This window comes from Talpa europaea (genome assembly GCF_964194135.1).
Source record: "Talpa europaea genome assembly, chromosome: 11".
Taxonomy (NCBI): Eukaryota; Metazoa; Chordata; class Mammalia; order Eulipotyphla; family Talpidae; genus Talpa; species Talpa europaea.
Window position 1 is genome coordinate 64,782,999 of NC_140078.1, and position 23,373 is coordinate 64,806,371.

At 33.8% G+C, this 23,373-nt stretch overlaps 1 protein-coding gene across 1 annotated transcript in view; it reads left to right on the forward strand.

Moving 5' to 3' along the window:
- The window catches only part of DNAH12 (dynein axonemal heavy chain 12), a gene marked incomplete at both ends in the record, with an annotated part of 141,386 nt that overhangs the window by 24,291 nt on the left and 93,722 nt on the right, over positions 1-23,373 (forward strand). The window contains 11 exons of the mRNA XM_084248300.1: positions 3,037-3,162; positions 4,159-4,293; positions 4,630-4,823; positions 5,356-5,599; positions 7,502-7,687; positions 9,185-9,385; positions 11,536-11,730; positions 13,019-13,140; positions 13,237-13,519; positions 22,525-22,644; positions 23,201-23,357. Of these exons, the coding sequence (XP_084104426.1) occupies positions 3,037-3,162; positions 4,159-4,293; positions 4,630-4,823; positions 5,356-5,599; positions 7,502-7,687; positions 9,185-9,385; positions 11,536-11,730; positions 13,019-13,140; positions 13,237-13,519; positions 22,525-22,644; positions 23,201-23,357 (1,963 nt within the window). The remainder of the gene's footprint in view (positions 1-3,036; positions 3,163-4,158; positions 4,294-4,629; positions 4,824-5,355; positions 5,600-7,501; positions 7,688-9,184; positions 9,386-11,535; positions 11,731-13,018; positions 13,141-13,236; positions 13,520-22,524; positions 22,645-23,200; positions 23,358-23,373) is intronic.

Sequence of the window (23,373 nt, forward strand, 5' to 3'; positions counted from 1 at the left end):
AAACCCTTTCTTACCCATAGTCATCACGATTTTTCCCGCTGGATCCATTTCTGGAATCTGTTTAGTTTTGCATTTTAGGTTTAGGTTTTCAGTCCACATGGAATTTTATTTCTGTAAATTATGTGAGGTCCAATTTAATTATTTTTCCATATAGATGAGAAATTATGTATTTACTGAAGAGATTGTCTCTTCCCCACTGCTCTTCAGTGACAACTCTGTAATATATTTTGTCCATATATGTGCTGATTTGTTTTAAAACATCTGTTCTGTTCTGCCTTAGCCTCTATACTTATATCAGTGCTACACTGATTTAACTAGGACAGCTACACTGTAATAGCAATAAGAAGTCAGGGCACTTGGTAAAGCATGTCCTGTATTCTTCACCATTTCTTGTTTGTGGTTGGTCTTCAGCATTTTCATATAAATTTTAGAATTAGCTTATCACAGTCTATAAAACAACCTTTTGGAACTTTGGTTGAGATTGCTTAAATTGATACTAAATTTAGAGAATTAGTGTCTTTCTAATATAAATTTTATAATCCTTTTTTTGCATTCCATAAAAATCTGTTGGGATTTTTATTAAGAATTTATTAAATAGAGAGAATTGGCACATTTGCAATATGGAGTCTTCCAAAAATATGGCTTTTATTGATTATCTCTTCTTTAGCATCTCTCAATATTTTATAATTTTCTCGATGGAGGTTGTGTACATCTTTTTTAGATATATATTTTGGTAGTTAATATATTTTATGTTATATTAAAATCTACCTTTAAACTTTTTATCTTCTCTTTGTTTATTGAATAGGGAAATACAATTTATAAAAGCAATTAATAGATTTATTTTTTTGATGTTTTAGATTTTCAGAAAAAATAACAGGGTAGTACAGAGAGTTCTTTTACACATCCCACACTCAATTTCCTCATTATTAACATCTTACTTTAATACAGTACATTTATTATAATTAGTAAACCATTTTTATACATTATTAACTAGAGTCTCCAGTTTATTCTGATTCTTTTAGTTTTTACTTAATGTCCTTTTTCTATCCAAAGATTGCATTTAAGATACTATGTTATATCTAGTTGTCATATCTCCTTAGGCTCTTTTTGTCTTGGACAGTTTTCCAGACTTTGTTGGGTTTTGATGACTTTAAGAGTTTTGAGAAGTACTAGTCAGGAATATTGTAGGGTGGCCCTTTGTTGGAATTAATCTGATGTTTTCCTCATGATTAGACTGAGATAGTTTTTATGAGGAGGTTCACAAAGGTAAAGTGCAATTTTCATGATTTCTTATCAAGGGTATATATTATCAATATGACATCACTGTTGATGTTGGCCTTAATCACAAGCCTGATAGTAGTTATCAGATCTCTACCCTCTTTTTCCTCTCCTTTCCATATTGTTCTGGTTGGAAGAAAATCACTGTATGCGGCCCACACTTGAGATTGGGGAGTTATGCTTTTCTCCTTTAGAGTGGAGTAACTATATAATTTATTTGGAATTCTGTGCAGGAGACTTGTCTTTTTCCCCCCACTTATTAATTTATTTTATCATTTAGTTATATCAGTATGTACTCATGGGTATTTATTCTATACTTTGTGTAACAATGTAATATTCATTTTTATATGCAAATTAATATATACAAGTATTTTTTAATTTGTAAAATTTCTTTTATTAAAAATTTTAACTTTAAAATGTTTGTATTTTTTATTTCTCTTTTTAATTTAAATAGTTTATCTGAAGATTCTCTTGGAATGTCTATGTACAATATCATAAATTGCAATTAATGAGGATTTTGGATTTATCCTCATCAAACCTCAGATGTTTTCAAAACTTTACTTTTTTTGCTTCCAAATTCAAAAGAGGAAGTTTTCAAGATTTCACCATTAAGGATGCCATTTGCAAATAGGTTTTTTATAGGTTCTTTATCAAATTAGTAGTTCTCTTCTGCTAGGTTTTTAAAAAACATTATAGATAGATGTTGGATTTTATCAAATACTCTTTGCATCTATTATGATAGTTATATGCTTTTTCTCACTTAATCTCAATATAATAATGTGGATCAAATTTTATTATGTTTCTACATCAGTATAGCAATATATAATGCATTTGCACATTATTTATTTATTGAGTTTTTTTAAAGATTTATTTATTTATGCATACAAGAGCTGGAGTACAGGCCAGAGATGCGGGGGATGAGAGGATTCACCAAAGACAGAGTGGGGAACCAAACAAGCAGAGTGACTGAAATACACTGCTGAGGGGAGCAGCGGGAGAGATAGGAGAGGTCAGCTGCTCCATGTGGGCAGCTCCGTGACTGGTTGGGGGATCGAACTCGTGCTGCAGAAGTTGCAGATTGCTTCATAGTGTGGTGCTTAACCCCTTGCACCACCAGGGAGGCCCTGCACATTATTTATGATACATATCACATATATTTCTCAACCCAAAATTCACCTTTGAATCTGTAATTTAATACTTAAAAAATTACAGCTCTACGTAAGGATTAATGAAAACTATAGGGGGTAAAGATATTCTTTGTCATTCACTACTAAACACTTACTGGACAATTTCTGTATGCTAATGCTATATTAAAAGGTGGTGATGCAAAACAAAACAAAATGTGCCAAAATCTTTGTCACCAAAGTTTTAAAAGTAAATAAATAGGTAATAAAAAAAAGTAAAATCCTTAAAACCAAAAATTTTGAGGATTGCTGAACAAAAGCAGCATATATGGCCACCTTTTCTAGTCCTATCCAAGGAAGACCCCAGAGTACCTTTGTGGAAAGTCAATTGCAAGTGAGAAGTTTTAAAAAGCTTTATTTCCGGTATAGAAGTCTGCAGTTGTGTGAGGTGGAGCCAAATAAATTATCTTACAGCTATAGCTATTGAACTGTCATGTAATTGTGTGCTAATGAAATATTAGTTAATAATCTGAGTAAAATAAAAATTTAAGAGATTCGAAATTTGTTCTTCTATTTTATCATCATGCCTTAGATTTACCTATGTGGAGTATTACATTTGGAGTTTCTTTTCTAGGAATCTCAACGCCGAATGTGTTACTTTTTAGATGTTTTTCTATTTCCTCAGGAAGACTTAACTTTAAATTCAGCTGTCCTTATGTGGCCTTGGAAAATTAATCCTATCTTTAATGAAAATGATGAGGTAAATGAATTTTTCATATGTGTTTTATACTAACTTTTTAGTACAGTGTTTGTTTAATTCTCATACATAATCTGCCTTTATTTTATTTTATTTTATTTCCCCCCCTCCGCCTCGATATTCTACATTTAAAAAGTAAATTCTTCATGTATCAATATGAGTTTGGGGCTAGCAACATATATGGTCCTGGAGGCTTAGGATGGGCTTGTAAGGCTTAAGTCATAGGGTCTGGTAAGAAGTGGAACTGACGTTAAAGAAGTCAGAAATATTGTAAAAAGTAATAATAATAATAATAATAGTAATAGTAAGCATAGTACTGAATTCTTTCCATTTATTTGATACAAAAATCCCAGGTGCTCCTATTTTTCTCATTTCAAAGATGAGAAAAATGAATCAGAGAAGTTAATAACTTGCCCAATAGCACAGAGATAAGAAACAACAGATTCAGCAATTTATGTCAGACTGAATATAGCTCAAACTTTGAAAAAGTCCCAATATAAGCCAGTTTTTCCTAAATTGGGGAGTAAAATGGTTTAGTAATGAAAAGCATGGAATTCAGTCAGATAAACCAAAGTTTTAATCCAGATGTTGATTTTTATTACTCTGTGACATTAGGTGTGCATGTTGATCTCTATAAGCCTAAATTGCTTCATCTCTGAAATGAGAATAATAATACCTGTGGTAAAGTAGATAAGGTCTTCAGTAGTTCTTGACACATGTCACATTCTCAGTAAATGGTAGCTTTTATTATTACCCCAGAATCTCTTAAATAAAGAATATAATTAATAAGTAAGAATTATTACAATCACTTTGAAGATCCAAGAAAAGCTTTCTTTATGATTATATTAATTTTTATATCAGTCACTGCTTTATTTTTGTACTAATTTTTATTTCTCTGATGGTTTTTATTACTTTACAAAGAATTTGGCTTTCTGATTTGGTAACTCTTTCCTTTTTAGTAAAATAATTATTAACATGTTTAAATTTTCTTTTAAAAAGCTCATTGAGAATGCTAAACGTAAAAAAGAAAATGAGCTAATAGCCAAGAGAGAGAAACTGATGCTGGAAATAGAAAAGCAATCACGCTGTATGGAAGAATTTGCAGAATTTGCAGAACTGGATCGTATGCAGCAGGTCTGAAAAATATCTAAGATAGTAGCTATTGCAGACTCAGATCAATATAGTGCATGTTTGCATAAATTTAAAAACACGGAAAAATGTATGCTTACTATGGCAAACAGGAACCAGTTAGGCCTGGGGCTGGTGCTATAAACATGACATATTTTTGTGATTTAGTTTTCTATATATAAAATATAGATGCAGCCATCACTTTTTGCTCATAGCAATGTTGTCAAGTTGATATTTAAAGTTGCTATGTAAGTGCAAGTTCATACCCTATGCATTATTATTTAATCTTACTTTTTATACTGTTATTTTTATAACATTCTTGATATAAAATTTTGTTTTCAGTATGTGACAGATGTAAGACAACTACAAAAACGTATTCAGGAATCTGAAGAAGCAGTTCAGTTTATTAATAAAGAAGAGGAACTTTTCAAATGGGAATTGACAAAATATCCTGAACTGGACAAATTGAAAGTTAACATTGAACCCTATCAGAAGTTTTTTAATTTTGTTCTTAAGTGGCAACGAACAGAAAAACGGTAATTCCAGAAAATGTAATAAAATTAAGCAAATAATATAAAAAGATTTTTAAAATGTGTAGTGATTATTTTGTTTCTGTTGGCAAAGTGCTTAAAATTGGAACTTACCTATCAATTTGAAAGAGAACCAAGTGTCATATAAGAGAAATATCAAGTGTTGCTAAGATATCACCCAATCTTACTGCTATAATATCTAAAGCATCACTTGGTTTTCCAGATTTGATTCACTTTTTTATGCAATTAATCAGTTTGTCAAAGGTTATCACCAAAAATTAGAAGTATAGAGTTAAACTTGCATTTTATTTGCATCCTGTTAGTTATCAATTTATATGCTAACATATTTTAACATATATAGTTTAGCTGAAGTGATGATTGTAGTCTTGTCTCTCAACTATTAGCTATATGATTAAGAAAAATTGTTCACTGCTCATTCCTTCAATTGTTTCTCTTATAAAATAAGGAATCTCTAAGACCCTTTTAAACTTCAACAGTCTCTAAGTTTAAGGTTTGTTTTTTTTTTTTTTCAAATCAGGTGGATGGATGGAGGGTTTTTAGATCTTAATGGGGAAAGCATGGAAACTGATGTAGATGACTTTTCCAGAGAAATTTTTAAGACACTAAAATTTTTCCAAATGAAGCAAAAGAAGGAATTACAGGAAAAAAGAAAAGCAGGAAAAAAACGCTCTATTGAAGAAGAGAAGATTGAAGAAGAACCAAAAGAGAATCCTACTATTACTATGTGTACTACAGTAATGGAGCAGATAAAAGTTTTTAAGGTATGAACAAATTTAATGATATTTTAGAAAAACCTGATAGAACTATTCACATCAAGCAGTAATGAGAAATAAGAGATTTGAAAGCCAACCCAAGGCTGAAGACAGAAAATTTGATCTGATAAAATCATCAATATAGATTTCTTCTTAGAACAATGCTTGACAAATAGAAAAGACTTATAATGACTAGCTACAGTGATATAAAGAGGGTAAAAAAGTGACTAGGACAGACCAGTTAACCTTTACAAAGGGCAACAGGACAGAGAATCAACTGGCTGGGAAAGTTCTGGAGTCATACTGCTAGGCTTGTATCATAATTCTGTGCTTCGTGGTGGCATATATTGGGCAAGAGACTTAGCTTCTCATGCCTCAGTCACTTTATTTATAAAGAGAAGATGTAACACGTTTTGGACAGTTAATAATGCATCCAACTTCCCATGGTAATGGTGCTCTAGGGGTAGTGCCAGTTTAAAATGTCAACATGCTTAGAGTACAAACTGCTGGGATTTGAGCATTGTTCCTATCTGTGTCTGCTCTCTCAGAATTTCCATGAGCTACCTGAAAAGATTTCAACCTATTTAAATTTATTTTTACTATTTAATATATTTTCATGGTTTAAAAATATAAAAGAAATATAGATTATTTATTAATAAGTATAAAATATATAAAATATATATATATGAAAAATCTTCCCACATTTCTTGCTTATATAACTAAAGTTATCCATTCTATTGTTTTCTTGTGTGTATTTCCAGAGTTTTGTTACACATACAGCTTTTCACACAGCCTGACTAAACTATACTTAGATTTATCTTTTGCACATAATGAACTTTTAATGAAATTAAATTTGCTGGAGAATATGAACTTTATATTTTTTAGGTGTTAAAAATTCATTTATTTAACATACACTTATTGAAGGACTCATGTTTTATCATGTTACATTCTGATGAGTGTTGGGGAATATGATGGTAAGCAAAAATATGGTGATAACAAATACAAGGTGAAACAGAGACCTTAAAAGCAAAAAAAATTGGAATATTTTTGGTCCTTCAATGAAAAAATTACTTTATTAAATTATTATTTGCAAAATATAAAAATATTACTCATAAAAAGATAAAAATTAAAGTTTGAGATATTTCATTTTACCTATAAATTGTTGAGAAAACCAGTAATATAGTAAGACTGAGTAAAAGAGTATTCCATGAGCCAAGTATTTATAGGCAATCTAATAAAAGAATGCTAAAAAAATATTGCTAATATTGATGGGAGGTTGGTCAATAGCATACAGGACAATAGACGTTCACATTTGGAGTTTGTTTTTTACATAAAAATTAATTGTACCTCTATTGGACAAAAACCTGCAAGTTAACATGTAATTTCACAAAGTTGGGACTCTAAGTAGTAAACAGTGAGTTGAAGAAAATTTTAAACATTTTATTTTCCTTAGGTGGCCTTGTACCCTGTAACTTTGAAAAGACATACCACTTCCTTTTTTTTCTTCTCAAGTTTTTAAATAATTTTTATTAAAATCTGTTGTAAGAACAAAAATTTGGGGTAACAGAGCCATATGATATGATAGTGGAAACGATGTAGTTATACATATGTATAACAACTTTGTATTTTATAATAAGACCACAATTTTAATTACCATAGTTTTAGCATATATTTTAATATATTATAGAATATTTACCTTTTTTCCAGTTGTAACTATCCTGGCTATATGTATATTTACATGGGTGAACTTTAGAATCATTTTGTTACTTTCCTTCAAATCTGTAATTTTGGTTTGATGCATTCAATATATTAAACAGTTGCAAGTAATCTTTGTATGATTGAGATTGAACCTATAAAACTCCATGCATATGGAAGTCAAAAAATGATTTATTGTTTAATTTTCACCTTTAGGATTACATCCCTACTGTCTCCATCTTGTGCAATCCAGGAATGAGAGCACGTCACTGGAAGCAGCTATCAGAAATTGCAGGCTGTGACTTGACTCCAGATTCTGGAACTACACTGAGAAAAGTTTTAAAATTAAACCTTACTCCATACTTAGATCAATTTGAAGTGATAAGTGCAGGTGCAAGCAAGGTAAATCTGTTTATTTGAAATACTTTGTTTGATGAGTCACTTAATCAAATAATCATCATTTTTGTTGTGGTTGACTGTATAGTACTAGATAACAATGGGAGGAGATGTGGGAAAATGATAGAAGCTATTCTTTTTTTCCTTCATAAAATGTATGTTTCTACTTCTTTGTCCTGAATCCAGCTAGAAGTAGCTCCTTTGACTTCTTAATTCTGACACATTCTGATGTGCATGGATGATATACTAGTTATGGTTTTTTTTTTTTTTTAAGATTTATTTATTTATTTATACAAGAACCAGGGTACAGGCCAGATGTGTGGGCGGGTGAGAGGATTCACCAGAGCCAGAGAGGGGAACAGACCAGGCAGACTGATGAAGTGCACTGCTGAGGGGAGCAGCGGATGCGACAGGAGAGGTCTGTTGCGCCATGTGGGACCCTCAACGGCCGGCGGGGATTGAACCAGCACTGCAGAGGCTACGGACAGCTTCACAGCACAGTGCTCAACTTCCTGCACCACCAGGAGAGCCCTGATATGCTAATTTTAATACTACGCTAGTAGATATGCTAGTAGTAACACTACTACCTACAGTAGGCCCCAGGAAATGAGTTTTTAAAAACTACATTATTGTCACCTTAGGAATTGTTTTTTAACAATTTTAATTGTTAAAAAAACTTTCTAATATAGAGACTATTACAGTGTAGCCAGAGATAATCTTATGTAAATGACTTTGCAACGCACTGAATGCCCACTACATTTACTAGGAAAAGTCAAGATTGTAAAAAAGATTCTTTTTTTTAATTAAATTTATTTACTTATGTATTTTTTACATTGTTGTTCATTTTTGTACAATATTTGCTTTCTCCTCTCAGGTATAGTCACTGTAAAATTCCCACCACCAATTCACCTGTGTACTATCACCATAGTCCCTTGTGCCCTTCCTTCCCCTGCAGAATGTCTCTGATTTATAGTTGTCTGTTAATTTTTTTTATTTATTGTTTTTTTTCCTGATCCCTATTTGATTCCCCTATATTCCTCCTATAAGTGAAACCATCCAATATTTTTCTTTTTTCTTCTGGCTTATTTCACTGAACATATTCCCTTCCAGCTCTATCCATGTTGCTACGAATGGCATGAGTTTCTTTTTTTAATTGCTGAATAGTATTCCATTGTGTATATATACCACATCTTCTTGATCCAGTCATCTATTTTTGGGCATTTGTGTTGTTTCCATATCTTACCTACTATAAATATTGCTGCAATAAACATAAGGGTGCAGGTATCCTTTTGAATTAATGTTTTTGTGTTCTTTGGGTAGATTCCTAGGAGGGGAATTGCTGTGTCACATGGTAGCTCCATTTTTAGTAGTCTGAAGAATATCTACAGAGCTTTTTATAGTGGTTGGACTAATTTGCATTCCCACCACCAGTATAGGAGAATTCCTTTTTCAAATGAGATTGTTTCTTAACCATCCCATTCTTTCTTCCTCCCTCCCTTTTAGGAATTTTCATTAGAGAAAGCTATGAATACAATGATAGCAACTTGGGATGATATTGCTTTTAATATAAGTCTATATCGTGATACTGGAGTCTGTATTCTTTCTTCAGTGGATGAGATTCAGGCTGTCCTTGATGATCAAATTATAAAAACTCAGACAATGAGAGGTTCACCTTTCATCAAACCATTTGAAAAAGAGATCAAGGTACTTTGTTTTATTTTTTTTTTTTTTACATTTTGAAAGGACAGGTTTATTAGGAAAAGGAGAAAGAAAAAGAGAGACACCAGCGTAGTCACAGATGGGCAGGATTGCTGCCGCTACTGTTTTGCAAAGGGAAAAGTTTTGTGAAAAGAAACACTTTAATAGTCCCAGGCAAGCAGAAGATGAGATCAAGGTATTTTAAATATGAAAATCAACTCCTGGTTGTATATGCTCTATGTAAATAAGTCAATTTGTTGGATAGCTTTGGTGAAATACAGGAACACATATTTTAACAAAATTAATGTGAAACTGTATAGAACAGATCTGAGAACATTAGCAATTTTTAAAAGAGCAAATTATGTTTTATTAAAAAATTCCTCCAATGACAATGACACACTTGGAAGGAAAATAGTTGGTATTATTTTATTCTAACTTTAGACAGCCTAGACCCAGTTCATACTATCTTACTCTAATTTATAGTGAAGTTCTATATACCACACTTTAATTATATTTGTGGAAAACTAGTTGGAAGGTTTTTTTTTAAGAATAATAAAATAACTATTGTTTGCTTGAGAAAAACAAACAGTAATTGAGACTATAAGATTATTTCATATTCTTTCACTTGATGTGGTTAAATACAGAAAGCACATTATAATAACTCATAGTTTCATAAATAGTATCAAAATTTGGAGGACTGTAAAAGCAGGGAAAGACAAACAACAAATGAATTTTTCCCTGATGTTTATTTATTTTGAGGTATGTGCCAGATACTGCTCTAAGCATTTTATACTTATTAACACATTTAATCCTGATAGCAGACCTCTGCAAGGTAGGTACTGCTATTATTAGTATTTGTAGGTCAGGAGACAAGAGCGAAGAGAACAGATAATTTACCCAAAATCACAGAATTAATAAGTGACAGTGCTGGAATTCAAACTAAGGCAGATTGGTTTTAATTTAAGCATAGAGTTTTTATAGAAGACCTAGCTTGCCAATATTTGCCAAGTCAGTGAGTGGTGGTCTTCCAAAATAACAAAATACTATGTATTTCCTTATGATTCATGTTGGTCTAGTCTTTCCTGGTAAGATAGTGTTTTGCAAAAATTTCTCTTCTGATAAGGGAGAATTTGCAAGATAATTTAAAAGCTGTCTTATAGTTTTTAAAGCAATAAAAATATGAATATAATATGTGAATTCATATAAAATATGAATATGAAAATAAAAATCTCTTAACCCATAGGATATTAAGCCACATATTTAAGAATGAGAGATTGTATGAATCATCTTCAGCTATTGTAATATTTTGTCAGTTGTAGGGGACCTGTGAGAATAAGGAGACTTTTTTTTCTTCCCAAATTGAACTGATGTAGAGCAAACTATCTTAATCTGCTACTAGTAATTTTATGCTAAATAATTCTTTGTTGTGGTGCTGTCTTGTAACCTTTCTGTAGGAAGATTAATAGCATCCTTGGTCTCTATCCACCAGATATTAGTAGCATCTTCACTGTATCAGTTATAATAAATGAAAATGTCTTCAGACATTGTCAAATGTCCCTTGGGGTGGGTGGGAACAGAATAGTCCCCAGACTGTTAACCACTGGTATAGATCAGGATATATTCCTGGGTGCTTTTCAGTGGTTCACCTACAGGATAGGAAATTAGCCTATCAGTCACTTTTAATTGTGAGTTCCAGTGCTTAGCAAAACTTCAGGCCTCCTAGAATTTTTTTAAAAGATTTATTTTAATTTATTTATGCATACAAGAACTGGGGTGTAGACCAGAGGTGTGTGGGGAGGTAAGAGGATTCACCAGAGACAGAGTGGGGAGCAGAACAGGCAGATCAACTGAAATACACTGCTGAGGGGAGCATGGGGTGAGATGGGAAAGGTCTGCTGCACCATGTGGGGTCACCTCCCTGGCTAGGGATCGAACTCAGGTCACAGTAGTGACAGCACTGAGACTTAACCCTTAGGCCACCAGGGAGGCCCCTCCTAGAATTTTTTAAGTCCATGTGAGACATCCAAAGTCACCTTGAGCTTGTTTGCATTGATTTAAAAATAATATTGCATTTGAAAGACATATTCCTTTTTTAAAATAATTTGCTGTTTTTCTATAATAACTAGAATTTTTATTAGAGTATCCTTTTCATTAAGGTTTGGGAAGACCGTTTGATTCGAATACAAGAAACAATTGATGAGTGGTTAAAAGTACAAGCTCAGTGGTTGTACTTGGAGCCCATTTTTTGTTCTGAGGATATCATGCAACAGATGCCAGAAGAAGGGCGTCAGTTTCAGACAGTAGACAGACATTGGAGGGATATCATGAGATTTTGTGCAAAAGATCCAAAGGTGAAGTGTTTGTTTTCTCTCTTACAAATAAAGGAGAACCTTTATTTTGGGCTATTAAAGTGGGCTTTTGGTTATTTGTTTTCCTCATTACGATAACAAAACCTGCTCATTCTATACAACCTAGGGTATAAAAAATTTACAGAAACATAAAACATTAAGATAATTTTACTTTCAATTCATAAGATACATTACTTATAACTCCCTGACATAGTGGAACAACTTCCAGTGTGCTCACTTGATTTCTACTATATACAATCATTGCTTCCCTCCTCTTGGACAATAAAGCAAAATAAAATGGATGGCGACAATGCAAGCATGTGAGTTCATAAATGTAAGCAAGAGAGCAAAGAGAATGAGTAGTGTAAGTGGAACGTCAGGTGACTCCCTCTGATTGAAAGTGACTCCTCTAGTGAGTATAAGCACCATGTTGACTGTGATTCTAATGTTGAATTACAGACTATGTGTTTATATGTGTGTGTGTGTGTCACCCATATTCCATGGTTATACATTTACTTTTAAATAAACCTGAGTTTTAATTTAAGAAATAACGATTTGTTTCAATGCTGGATGAAAAAGTAGCTGTATTTGACTATTGTACACTGAAATGTATGAGATTCAAGGATTTTGCATTACATGTTAACTTTAGAATCTTTATGGACATGTTTTCTTATAGATCAGAAGTCACCACCATCAGAAGGCCCTTTTTTCCCTGCAAAGGGCCAGATACAAATATTTTAGGCTTTGTGAGACATCTAGTCATTTTTGTAACTACTCAACCCTGCCTTTATTGTACTGAGAAAGCAGCCAGAGACAAGTAACTGAATGGATGTGTCTATGCTACAATGAAACTGTTCATGGACACTGTCATTTTCCTGTTTTATGAAATCTTGCTCTTCTTTTAATTTTTTCAACATTTTAAAGGTGTGAAAATAATTACTAGCTTATGGGCCATAAGAAACTGGCAACACAATGTACATATCAAAACATCAGGTTGTACACTTAAATATATATTTTTTTCAATTACACTCATAAAGCTAAAAAAAAAAACTAGACTCTTCCTGCTTCATTGACTAGGATATAGGAGAATTTCATGACAGTCATAACTTTTCATTTGCAACTAGCATCCTTGGACAAGAACATCTTTGATTTATTGAATTTTAATAGCTTTACATTACAAAAAATGTCATGATGATTTTCATAAATCTTTGTGCATCTGGTATAGACCAATGTTTAAGTCTTATAATTTTATCTGGTACATATATCTGACCTGAGCAAATGTCTCTTTTAGGTTCTAGCTGCTACTTCTTTAACAGGTTTATTGGAAAAACTACAAAATTGCAATGAACTTTTGGAGAAAATTATGAAAGGGCTTAATGCTTATCTTGAAAAGAAACGTCTTTTCTTCCCTCGGTATGATTGATAAATCATTTGTGCTATAATTAGAAGCCCTTTTTGATATGTGATGAATTATTACTAAATTTTTTTCATTTGCATATTTTCTCCTAGTTTTTTCTTCTTATCTAATGATGAAATGTTAGAGATTTTGTCAGAGACCAAAGACCCACTTAGAGTTCAGCCTCATTTAAAAAAATGCTTTGAGGGCATTGCTAAATTGGAGTTCCTTCCCAATTTGGACATTAAGGCCATGTATAGCTCTGAAAATGAGCGAGTGGAACTGATTGCACTTATTTCCACATCAGCAGCACGGGGTGCTGTGGAAAAATGGCTCATTCAAGTGGAAGATCTAATGCTCCGGAGTATTCATGATGTAATAGCTGCAGCCAGGCTGGTATGTTTTAATTTAAGATTTGGTGCATGTTCTGTAAATGCTTTCTTTTAGCAGGTTTTGAATGGGTATCAGTAAATTAACACTTGAAGTTCTTACTATTTTAAACTATTTTTTTATTCTTTGTTACTTGTTAAATATTATACTAAATATTTTATTACTAAATAATATAATATTTAACACTAGTTAAATATCTTTCAATATTAAAAATTAAAATTATCATTTTACAATATATATATAAGCCAAGTCATTCTGTTTACCTTAAACTTACACAATGTTCTATGTCAATCACATCTCAATAAAACTGAAAGAAGAAAATAGATGTAAAAATAATTTAGTAAGAACTAATGATATGTGATTTTAGTGCTATAAAAGAAAAATATATGTTATGAGGTTTCATATAACTTAAAATGGGGGGAATACATTAGTAGTCTCTGCAAAGGAGTGAAACTGAAACAGAGCCAAAGGAAAATAGGAATTAACCAGGTAAAGAGCAAATGAGATAGCATGTAGGTATTTATATAAAAGCCTAGGATCAGAAGGAAACTCAGTCATGGTGCTAAATACATGATCTAGGTCACTTACTCTTTTATACTTAATTACTTAAAACTTGAAGTGAGATGAACAAATATTAAAGGGGAATATATAATATTTGAAAGAAATGTACCAGGCACTACATGTACCTTGCTTATGCTAATCTAATTAACCTAACCTTGAATAATAAACTTCAACTTATTTCTGCCTTTAGGACCAGAAAGGAACAGTTGTGTAGTAAAAAATCACCTTAAAAGGTATTCAGTTTTATAACTAGCAACTCAGTTTGTACAAATGAAGCTTTTTTCCTCCACCAAGAGCCCTATGAAACTCATCTTGCAGTGGTATTCTGTTTAGCTTCAATTTTCCTGAAGATTAACCTTGACTTTTTCTTTCGTTTTTCTATTTGTTATTCCAAACAAATTAAAAACACATAGAAAATTATCAATTTTATCTATTATTTTCTTCACCATTATAGAAATTTACTTGCTATGTACATAGCACTAGCTCTTAATCACCATTCATCTTTCTTTGAAACTAAGGATAGTTTATCATTTGCTTTTATTTCTAAATATTGATAAAGAAGGCATTTTTAGCAATAATTTATAATATATTTATATCCTTATGTTTATCATTCTTATATCTAAGATGGCAATACTGTATTAAAAATGGTTTCCATTAGAATAAAATTCAAACTTTGGTAGTTGTTTTTCTCAATTTATAATTTGAATCTGCTGTTTTCATGTATTTTTGAAGCAAGCAACCTTTAAAAGATAAAACTTCCTCCAATAAGCTCACTTAAATGCATTTTGAACATGAAAATGTTAGGAAGAAATGAAGGTATACTTTGAACTAAAAAGGATATATTCAACAAATATGTCATTGTTCAAGTTACGTACTCTGATTACACAAGTTTTTATTTTTATTTTATTGTTTATTGAAATGTCTCAGGTGTGCATCACTGAGTATTAAGGTGCACCACATCAAGTTTACCTCATACAGTTGTTTTTTTTTAAAGATTTATTTATTTATTTATTTATTTATACAGGCACTGGGTACAGTCAGAAGCACGAGAGGGTGAGAGAATTCACCAGAGTCAGAGCGGAGAGCAGAGCAGGCAGACTGACAAAGTACACTGTTGAGGGGAGCAGCAGGGTGGCAGGAGAGGTCTGTGTGCCATATGGGACCCTCACCCGGCGGCTGGGGATCGAACTGGCGCTGCAGAGGCTGATGGGCAGCTTCGCAACCCAGCGCTCAATCACTGGGCCACTGGGGAGGCCCCCTCATACAGTGTTTTAGAAAAGCTATGGATAAATAAAACAAGGGTTTTAAGAAATAGTCCAGTTTTTCACTAGGTTATAGTCTCCCTTTTAATTAAATCTTGTCAACGTATATGTTCTATTAGATGGATTTTTTGACAGTATATTAGAACTCTTAAATTTCTTTTTTTGTTTTGTTTTGTTTTATTTATTATTATTATTTTTTTAACAATATTTGCTTCCTCCCACCCCCTCAGATTGAGTCACCATAGAATTTCCTTCCCCAAGGTACCTGTGCACCATCACCACAGTCCCCTGTGCTCCTCCCTCCCACTCTGATCCCTCTCCCTCCTCTTCCCCTGCAGTATGTCTCTGATTGTAATTGTCTGGTTTTGCTTTGTTGTCTTTTGTACTGTTATTATTTTTTTTTTACACTGATGTCTTATTTGGTTCCCCTATATTCCTGTTAGCCAGTATTTTTCTTTATCCTTCTGGCTTATTTCACTGAGCATAATTCCTTCTAGCTCCATCCCGTTGCTGCGAATGACGTGAGTTTATCTTTTTTGATTGCTGAATAATATTCCATTGTGTATATTTACTACATCTTCTTGATCTAGTCATCTATTTTTGGGCATTTGAGTTGTTTCCAGGTTTTACCTATTGTAAATAGTGCTACAATAAACATAGGTATACAGATGGTCTTTTGAATCGATGTTTTTGTGTCCTTTGGGTAGATCTCTAATAGTGGAACTGCCGGGTCGTATGGTAGTTCCATTTTTAGTAGACTGAGGAACCTCCAGACAGCTTTCCATAGTGGTTGGACCAGTTTGCACTCCCACCAGCAATGTAGGAGAGTTCCTTTTTCACCGCATCCTTTCCAACATTTGTTGTTGCTTGTGTTTTTGATATGTGCCATTCTTACTGGTGAAAGGTGGTATCTCAGTGTGGTTTTGATTTGCATTTTCCTGATTATAAGGGCTGTTGAACATTTTTTCATATGCCTGTTGGCCATTTGCATTTCCTTTTTGGAGAAATGTCTTTTAAGTTCTTCTGCCCATTTCTTCTTCTTTTTTTAAGCTTTATTTTTTATTTATACAATTGCTGGGGTACAGGGCAGGTGTGCGGGAGGGTGAGAGGATTCACCAGAGACAGAGAGGGGAACAGAACAGGCAGAATGACGAAACACATTGCTGAGGGGAGCAGCGGGTGAGAGGGGAGAGGTCTGCCGCGCTATGTGGGATTCTGGCTGGCCGGCTGCGGACAGCCTCACAGTGCGGCGCTCAACCGCCTGCACCACCAGGGAGGCCCCATCTTCTGCCCATTTCTTGACTGGATTGTTTATTTTGTTTTTGTTGAGCCATGTGAGTTCTTTATCTTTGTGATCAGTTCCTTATCAGTTGAATGGTGTGCAAAGATCTTTTTCCCAATCAGTGGGGTGTCTTTCTGTTTTGGTTAATGTCTCTTTTGCTGTACAGAAGCTTTTCAGTTTGATATAATCCCAGCTGTTTATCTTTGCCTTCACTATCACTGCTTTGGGTGATGACTCTTTAAAGATGTTTCTGAGATGTATATCTTGTAGTGTTTTACCTATATTTTCTTCTATATATTGTATGGTTTCAAGTCTTATGTCCAGTTCTTTTATCCATTTTGAGTTGATTTTTGTGCGTGGTGAGAAGTAATGGTCTAGTTTCATTTTTTTGCATGTGGAGGTCCAGTTTTCCCAGCACCATTTATTGAACAATCTGTCTGTGTTCCATTGCGTATTCTTTGCTCCTTTGTCAATGATTAGTTGTTCATATGATTAGAGTCAATGATTAGAGTGTGGCTTTATTTCTGGGCTCTCTATTTGGTTCCACTGGTCTGCGTGTCTGTTTTTGTTCCAATATCAAACTGTTTTAATTATTATGGCTTTGTAGTATAGCTTGAAGTTTGGAAGTGTGATACCTCCTTTCTCCTTTGTTTTCATCAGTGGGGCTTTGGCTATTCATGGGTTTTTGTGGTCACATATGAATTTCATCAGTATTTGTTCTGTTTCTTTGAAGAATGTCATTGAAATTTTTATTGGAATAGCATTGAATCTGTATATTACTTTTGGGAGGATGGCCATTTTAATAATGCTAATTCTTCCAGTCCATGAGCAGGGGATGTCTTTCCATTTCTTTGTGTCTTCTTCAATTTCTTTTAACAGTGTTTTATAATTTCCTTTGTATAGGTCTTTCACCTCTTTTGTTAGGATTATTCCCAAGTATTTGACTTTTTTGGTTTCAGTTATAAAAGGGATGGTTTTCTTGATTTCTTCTTCAGATTGATTGTTTGTGTATAGGAAGGCTACTGATTTTTGCGTGTTGATTTTGTATCCTGCTACTTTACTGAGATGGTTGATTATTTTGAGTAGTTTTTCTGTGGAGTTTTTAGGGCTCTCTATGTATATTATCACATCGTCTGCAAATAGTGATAGTTTTACTTCTTCTTTCCCTATTCGTATTCCTTGTATGTCTTTCTATTGTCTTATTGCCCTGGCTAGGACATCCAGTATTATATTGAAGAGCAGTGGTGAGAAAGGACATCCTTGTCTTGTTGCTGATCTTAAAGGAAATGCCTTCAGCTTTTCGCCATTGAGAGTAATATTGGCAGTGGGTTTGTCATAGATGGCTTTTATCATGTTAAGGTATATTCCTTCTATCCTGAGAATTTCAAGGGCCTTCATCATAAATGGAAGTTGGACTTTGTCGAATGCTTTTTCAGCATCTGTTGATAGGATCATATGTTTTTTATTTTTCATTTTGTTGATGTGTTGGATTACACTGATTGATTGATTTTTGTATGTTGAACCGTCCTTGTGCCCCTGGGATGAATCCCACTTGATTATGGTGTACTGTCCCTTTGATGCATTGTCGGATTCTGTTGGCAAGGATTTTGTTGAAGATTTTTGCATCATTGTTCATAGGGAGATTGGCCTGTAATTTTCTTTTTTGTGCTATCTTTGGTATTAGTATAATGTTGGCTTCATAGAATGTATTTGGTAGTATTCCTCTTTTTCAAATTTTTGAAAGAGTTTGTGTAGGATAGGCACTAATTCACTGCTGAACGTTTGGTAGAATTCATTTGTGAAGCCGTCTGGGCCTGGGCTTTTGTTTTTGGGGAGTGATTTGATTACTGCCTCAATTTCGCTGATTTCTCCTCTTTCATTTATAATCCTGTTTATGTGTGTTTTCTCCCATTTTTTTGTGAGCCTGGCTAGAGGTTTGTCTATTTTGTTTATTTTTTTCAAAGAACCAACTTTTCGGGCCTGCCTGGTGGCGCAGCGGTTGAGCACTGGGCTGCAAAGCTGCCCACAGCCTCTGCAGCGCCAGTTCAATCCCCGGCTGCCGGGCAAGGGTCCCACATGGCACGCAGACCTCTCCTGTCGCACCCGCTGCTCCCCTCAGCAGTGTATTTCGTTGGTCTGCCTGTTCTGTTCCCCACTCTGGCTCTGGTGAATTCTCTCACCCTTCCACATTTCTGACTGTACCCAGTGCTTGTATAAATAAATAAATAAATCTTAAAAAAAAAAAAAGAACCAACTTTTGGTTTCATTGATCTTTTGGATTGTTTTTTAAATTTCCATTTCATTTATTTCTGCTTTGATTTTTATTATTTCCTTTCTTCTACTGGCTTTAGGGTTTTTTTGTTGTTGTTCTTTTTCTAGCTCTTTGAGATGTGAAATTAGGTTGTTTCTTTGAGTTCTTTCTTGTTTTTTGATGTGAGCCTGTATTGCTATATATTTTCCCCTTAGTACTGTTTTTGCTGCATCCTATACATTCTGGAAAGTGGTGTCCTTCTTGTCGTTCAACTCAAGGTATTTTTTAATTTCTTCTTTGATCTCCTGATTAGTTCAGTGATCTTCCAGTAGTGTGGATTTCAATCTCCATGAAGTGGGAGGGTTTCTTGTTTTCTTTTCATGATTTATTTCTAGCTTGATACCTTTATGATTGGAGAAGATAGTTGGAATGATTTTGATCTTCATGTATCTGTAGATGTTTGTCTTGTGGCCCAGTATGTAATCGATTCTGGAGAATGATTCGTGTGCACTTGAGAAAAATGTTTACTCAGATTTTTTTGGGTGTTCTATAGATATCTGTTAAATCCATGAGGAACATAGAAAATTATGTAGAAATCAACTTTATATTTATTTATTTATTTTTTTATAAATTTTATTGTTATATTCCCCATACAATTGCAGCCCCCCATTCTGACCCCAATACCTCCCCTCCCGCCCCCGCCCCCATAAAAGTGTCTCTGGTTCATAGTTTTTTGTTGATTTTGATTTTCACTTTCTTATAATTATTCATTTTCCTGGTCCCTTATTTAAGTTTTCTAGATTCCTGCTATGAGTGAGACCATCCGGTATTTTTCTTTTTCTTTTTGGCTTATTTCGCTGAGCATGATCCCTTCCAGCGCCATCCATGTTGCAGCAAATTGCATGTGTTTATCTTTTTTGAATGCTGAGTAATATTCCATGGTATATATGTACCACATCTTCTTGATCCAGTCATCTATTTTTGGGCATTTGGGTTGTTTCCAAAGCTTAGCTATTGTAAACAGTGCTGCTATAAACATAGGGGTGCAGGTGTTCTTTGGAATTGATGTTTCTGTGTCCTTTGGGTAAATACCTAGGAGTGGAATTGCTGGGTCATATGGAAGCTCTATGTTTAGTAGGTCCAGAAATCTCCACACAGCTTTCCACAGTGGTTGGACCAGTTTGCACTCCCACCAACAGTGCAGAAGAGTTCCTTTTTCTCCACACCCTCGCCAACATTTGTTGTTGCTAGTTTTTTTAATATGTGCCATTCTCACTGGTGTAAGATGGTATCTCATGGTAGTTTTGATTTGCATTTCCCTGATGACAAGTGATGTTGAACATTTTTTCATATGCCTGTTGGCCATTTGCATTTCCTCTCAGAGAAGTTTCTTTTAAGCTCTTCTGCCCATTTTTTGACTGGATTATTTTCTTTGTTGTTGTTGAGTCTCATCAGCTCTTTGCAGATTTTTGTGATCAGTCCTTTATCATTAGTGTTGGGTGCAAAAATGTTCTCCCAGTTGGTGGGGTTTCTCTTTGTTTTTGTTATTGTCTCTTTTGCTGTGCAAAAGCTCTTTAATTTGATATAGTCCCAGCTGTTTATCTTTGCCTTCACTATCACTGCTTTGGGTGATGTGTCTGTAAAGATGTCTTTGATGTGCAAATCACGTAGTGTTTCGCCTATATTTCCTTCTATATATTTTATGGTTTCAGGTCTTATGTCTAGTTCTTTAATCCATTTTGAGTTGATTTTTGTGTATGGTGTGAGGTGGTGGTCAAGCTTCATTCTTTTGCATGTAGCGACCCAGTTTTCCCAGCACCATTTATTGAACAAACTTTCTTTGCTCCAATGCATAGTCTTTGCTCCTTTGTCAAAGATTAGTTGACCATAAATCTGTGGGTTTATTTCTGGATTTTCTATTCGATTCCATTGGTCTGTATGTCTGTTCTTGTTCCAATACCATGCAGTTTTGATGATTATGGCTTTGTAGTATAGTTTGAAGTCTGGGAGTCTGATGCCTCCATTCCCTTCTTTTTTTTTCAGGAGAGCTTTGGCTATTCGGGGTTTTTTGTGATTCCATATGAATTTCATCAATAATTGTTCTATTTCTTTGAAGAATGACATTGAAATTTTGATTGGAATAGCATTGAATCTGTATATTGCTTTTGGAAGGATGGCCATTTTAATAATGTTTATTCTTCCAATCCATGAGCAGGGGATGTCTCTCCATTTCTTTGTGTCTTCTTCTATTTCTTTTAACAGTGTTTTATAGTTTTCTTTGTATAGGTCCTTTACCTCTTTTGTTAGATTTATTCCCAAATATTAGAAATCAACTTTATATTTAGGGCTCTAGTGTCTTTGTTTATTTTTTGTCTCATTGATCTGTCCATTGGTGAAAGTGGGTATTGAAGTCTCCCACTATATATGTATTTTCTTTAATGTCTGTTTTCAGAGATGATAATAATTGTCTAATATATTTTGGTGCCCCTTCATTTGGTGAGTATATGTTAATGAGTGTTATATCTTCCTGATGTATTGTCCCCTTGATCATAATGTAGTGTCAATCTATGTCTCTTTTTACCTTTTTTAATTTGAAGTCTATTTCATCTGATATAAGTATGGCTGTTCCTGCCTTCTTTTTTGGTCTATTTGCTTGTAGGATTGTTTTCCAACCTTTTACTTTCAGTCTATGTTTATCTTTTGTGGTTAAATGTGTTTCCTGGAGACAGCAGAATGTTGGATTTTGTTTTTTAATCCAGCCTGCTACTCTGTGTCTTTTTATTGATGAGTTTAATCCATTTGCATTTAGAGTTAATATTGATATGTTGGCATCTGTACTTTTTGGTATTTTTTGTGATTTTATCCTTGCTTTATTCTGTTCTTCTTGTTCATTCCTATGTTGGTTTTGGCTTTAGGACTCCTTGTAGAATTTTTTGGAGTGGGGGTTAGTTGTAATGAATTTCTGGAGTTTCTGTTTGTCTGAGAAGGTCCATATTTTTTCCTCGTAGAGGAAGGAGAGCTTTTCAGGGTAAAGTATTCTTGGTTGGCATTTGCTGTGTTGAAGTTTGCTGAATATGTTACTCCATTCTCTTCTTGCCCGTAATGTTTCTTCGGAGAAATCTGAAGTTAACCTGATTGGTTTTCCCTTATAAATTATCTGATTCTTCCTTGCCAGTTTCATTATTTTTTCCTTGTCTTGGACTCTTACAAACTTTACTGTTATATGTCTTGCTGTAAGAACTCTTATATTTCATCATAATAGAAGTAATATGTATTCTATGGAGAAAACTTGCCAACTTCCTATAGCAAGGAACAAAGAAAATTATGTAGAAATCAACTTCCATAAAAATCAATAATCAAATGTATCTGGTAATAACTCAGTATTAACATATTGGTGCTTATCCTTCAATTTTTTTTATAAATATTTCAGAAATATAATCATATTTTTTCTTTGTTGAGGTAACATTAGTTTTCAACAGTGCGTAAAGTCATAATTTACAAAAATGTTCATGTCTTTTAAATATCATCTATCATCAAAAACTTTTCATGACTCTGCTTATGATTGTACCAAATGTTAAACTTCTCTATTGTTAGATATTTAGCTTTTCTCCCTTTCATAGCATTTTAAAGCTAGAAGTGCATTTTAATTATTTAGGCTTATCCAGAATCTGCAAGAAGTGACTGGGTTCGAGAATGGCCTGGCCAAGTTGTACTTTGTGTTTCTCAAATGTTCTGGACTTCTGAAACACAGGAAGTTATAAGTAGTGGAACAGAGGTAAAGCATTTTTTAATTTTATCATTTTTTTAAAGATTTATTTATTTATGTATACAAGAGCTGGGATACAGGCCAGAGGTGTGGGAGGTGAGAGGATTCACCAGAGACAGTGGGGAACAGAACAGGCAGATTGACTGAAATACAATGCTGAGGGGAGTAGTGGGCAAGTCAGGAGAGGTCTGCTGCACCATGTGGGTATCTTCCTGGCCGGGGATCAAACTCGTGCTGCAGCAGCTGCAGACAGCTTCATAGGTTGCATCTTAACTCCTTGTGCCACCAGGGAGGCCTGCATTTTTAAATTTTAAATAGCATTCCTTTTTGCATGCTATGTTTCTTATTCTTTGTAATCTTCCCCTCAATTTCTACATGTAGGGCAAAATGATACAATCCTTGCAAACTTTTCTTAATATTTTACTAGACTTGAACAAAAATCCACTGTATTCTATAATTTGTTTCTATATTGAGACATATTACGAAGTCAAAAGTGTTTCATAAGACAATAAGTATTAAAAATACATGTTTTATAAAATAATTTAATTGCTTTTTTATTTTATAGGGATTAAAGAAGTACTATACGGAACTTCAGTATCAACTAAATGATATTGTACAGCTGGTAAGAGGCAAATTGTCAAAGCAGACCAGGATTACTCTGGGAGCTTTGGTTACTATTGATGTCCATGCTAGAGATGTGGTCTTGGACATGATTGACATGGGTATGTAACTTATTTC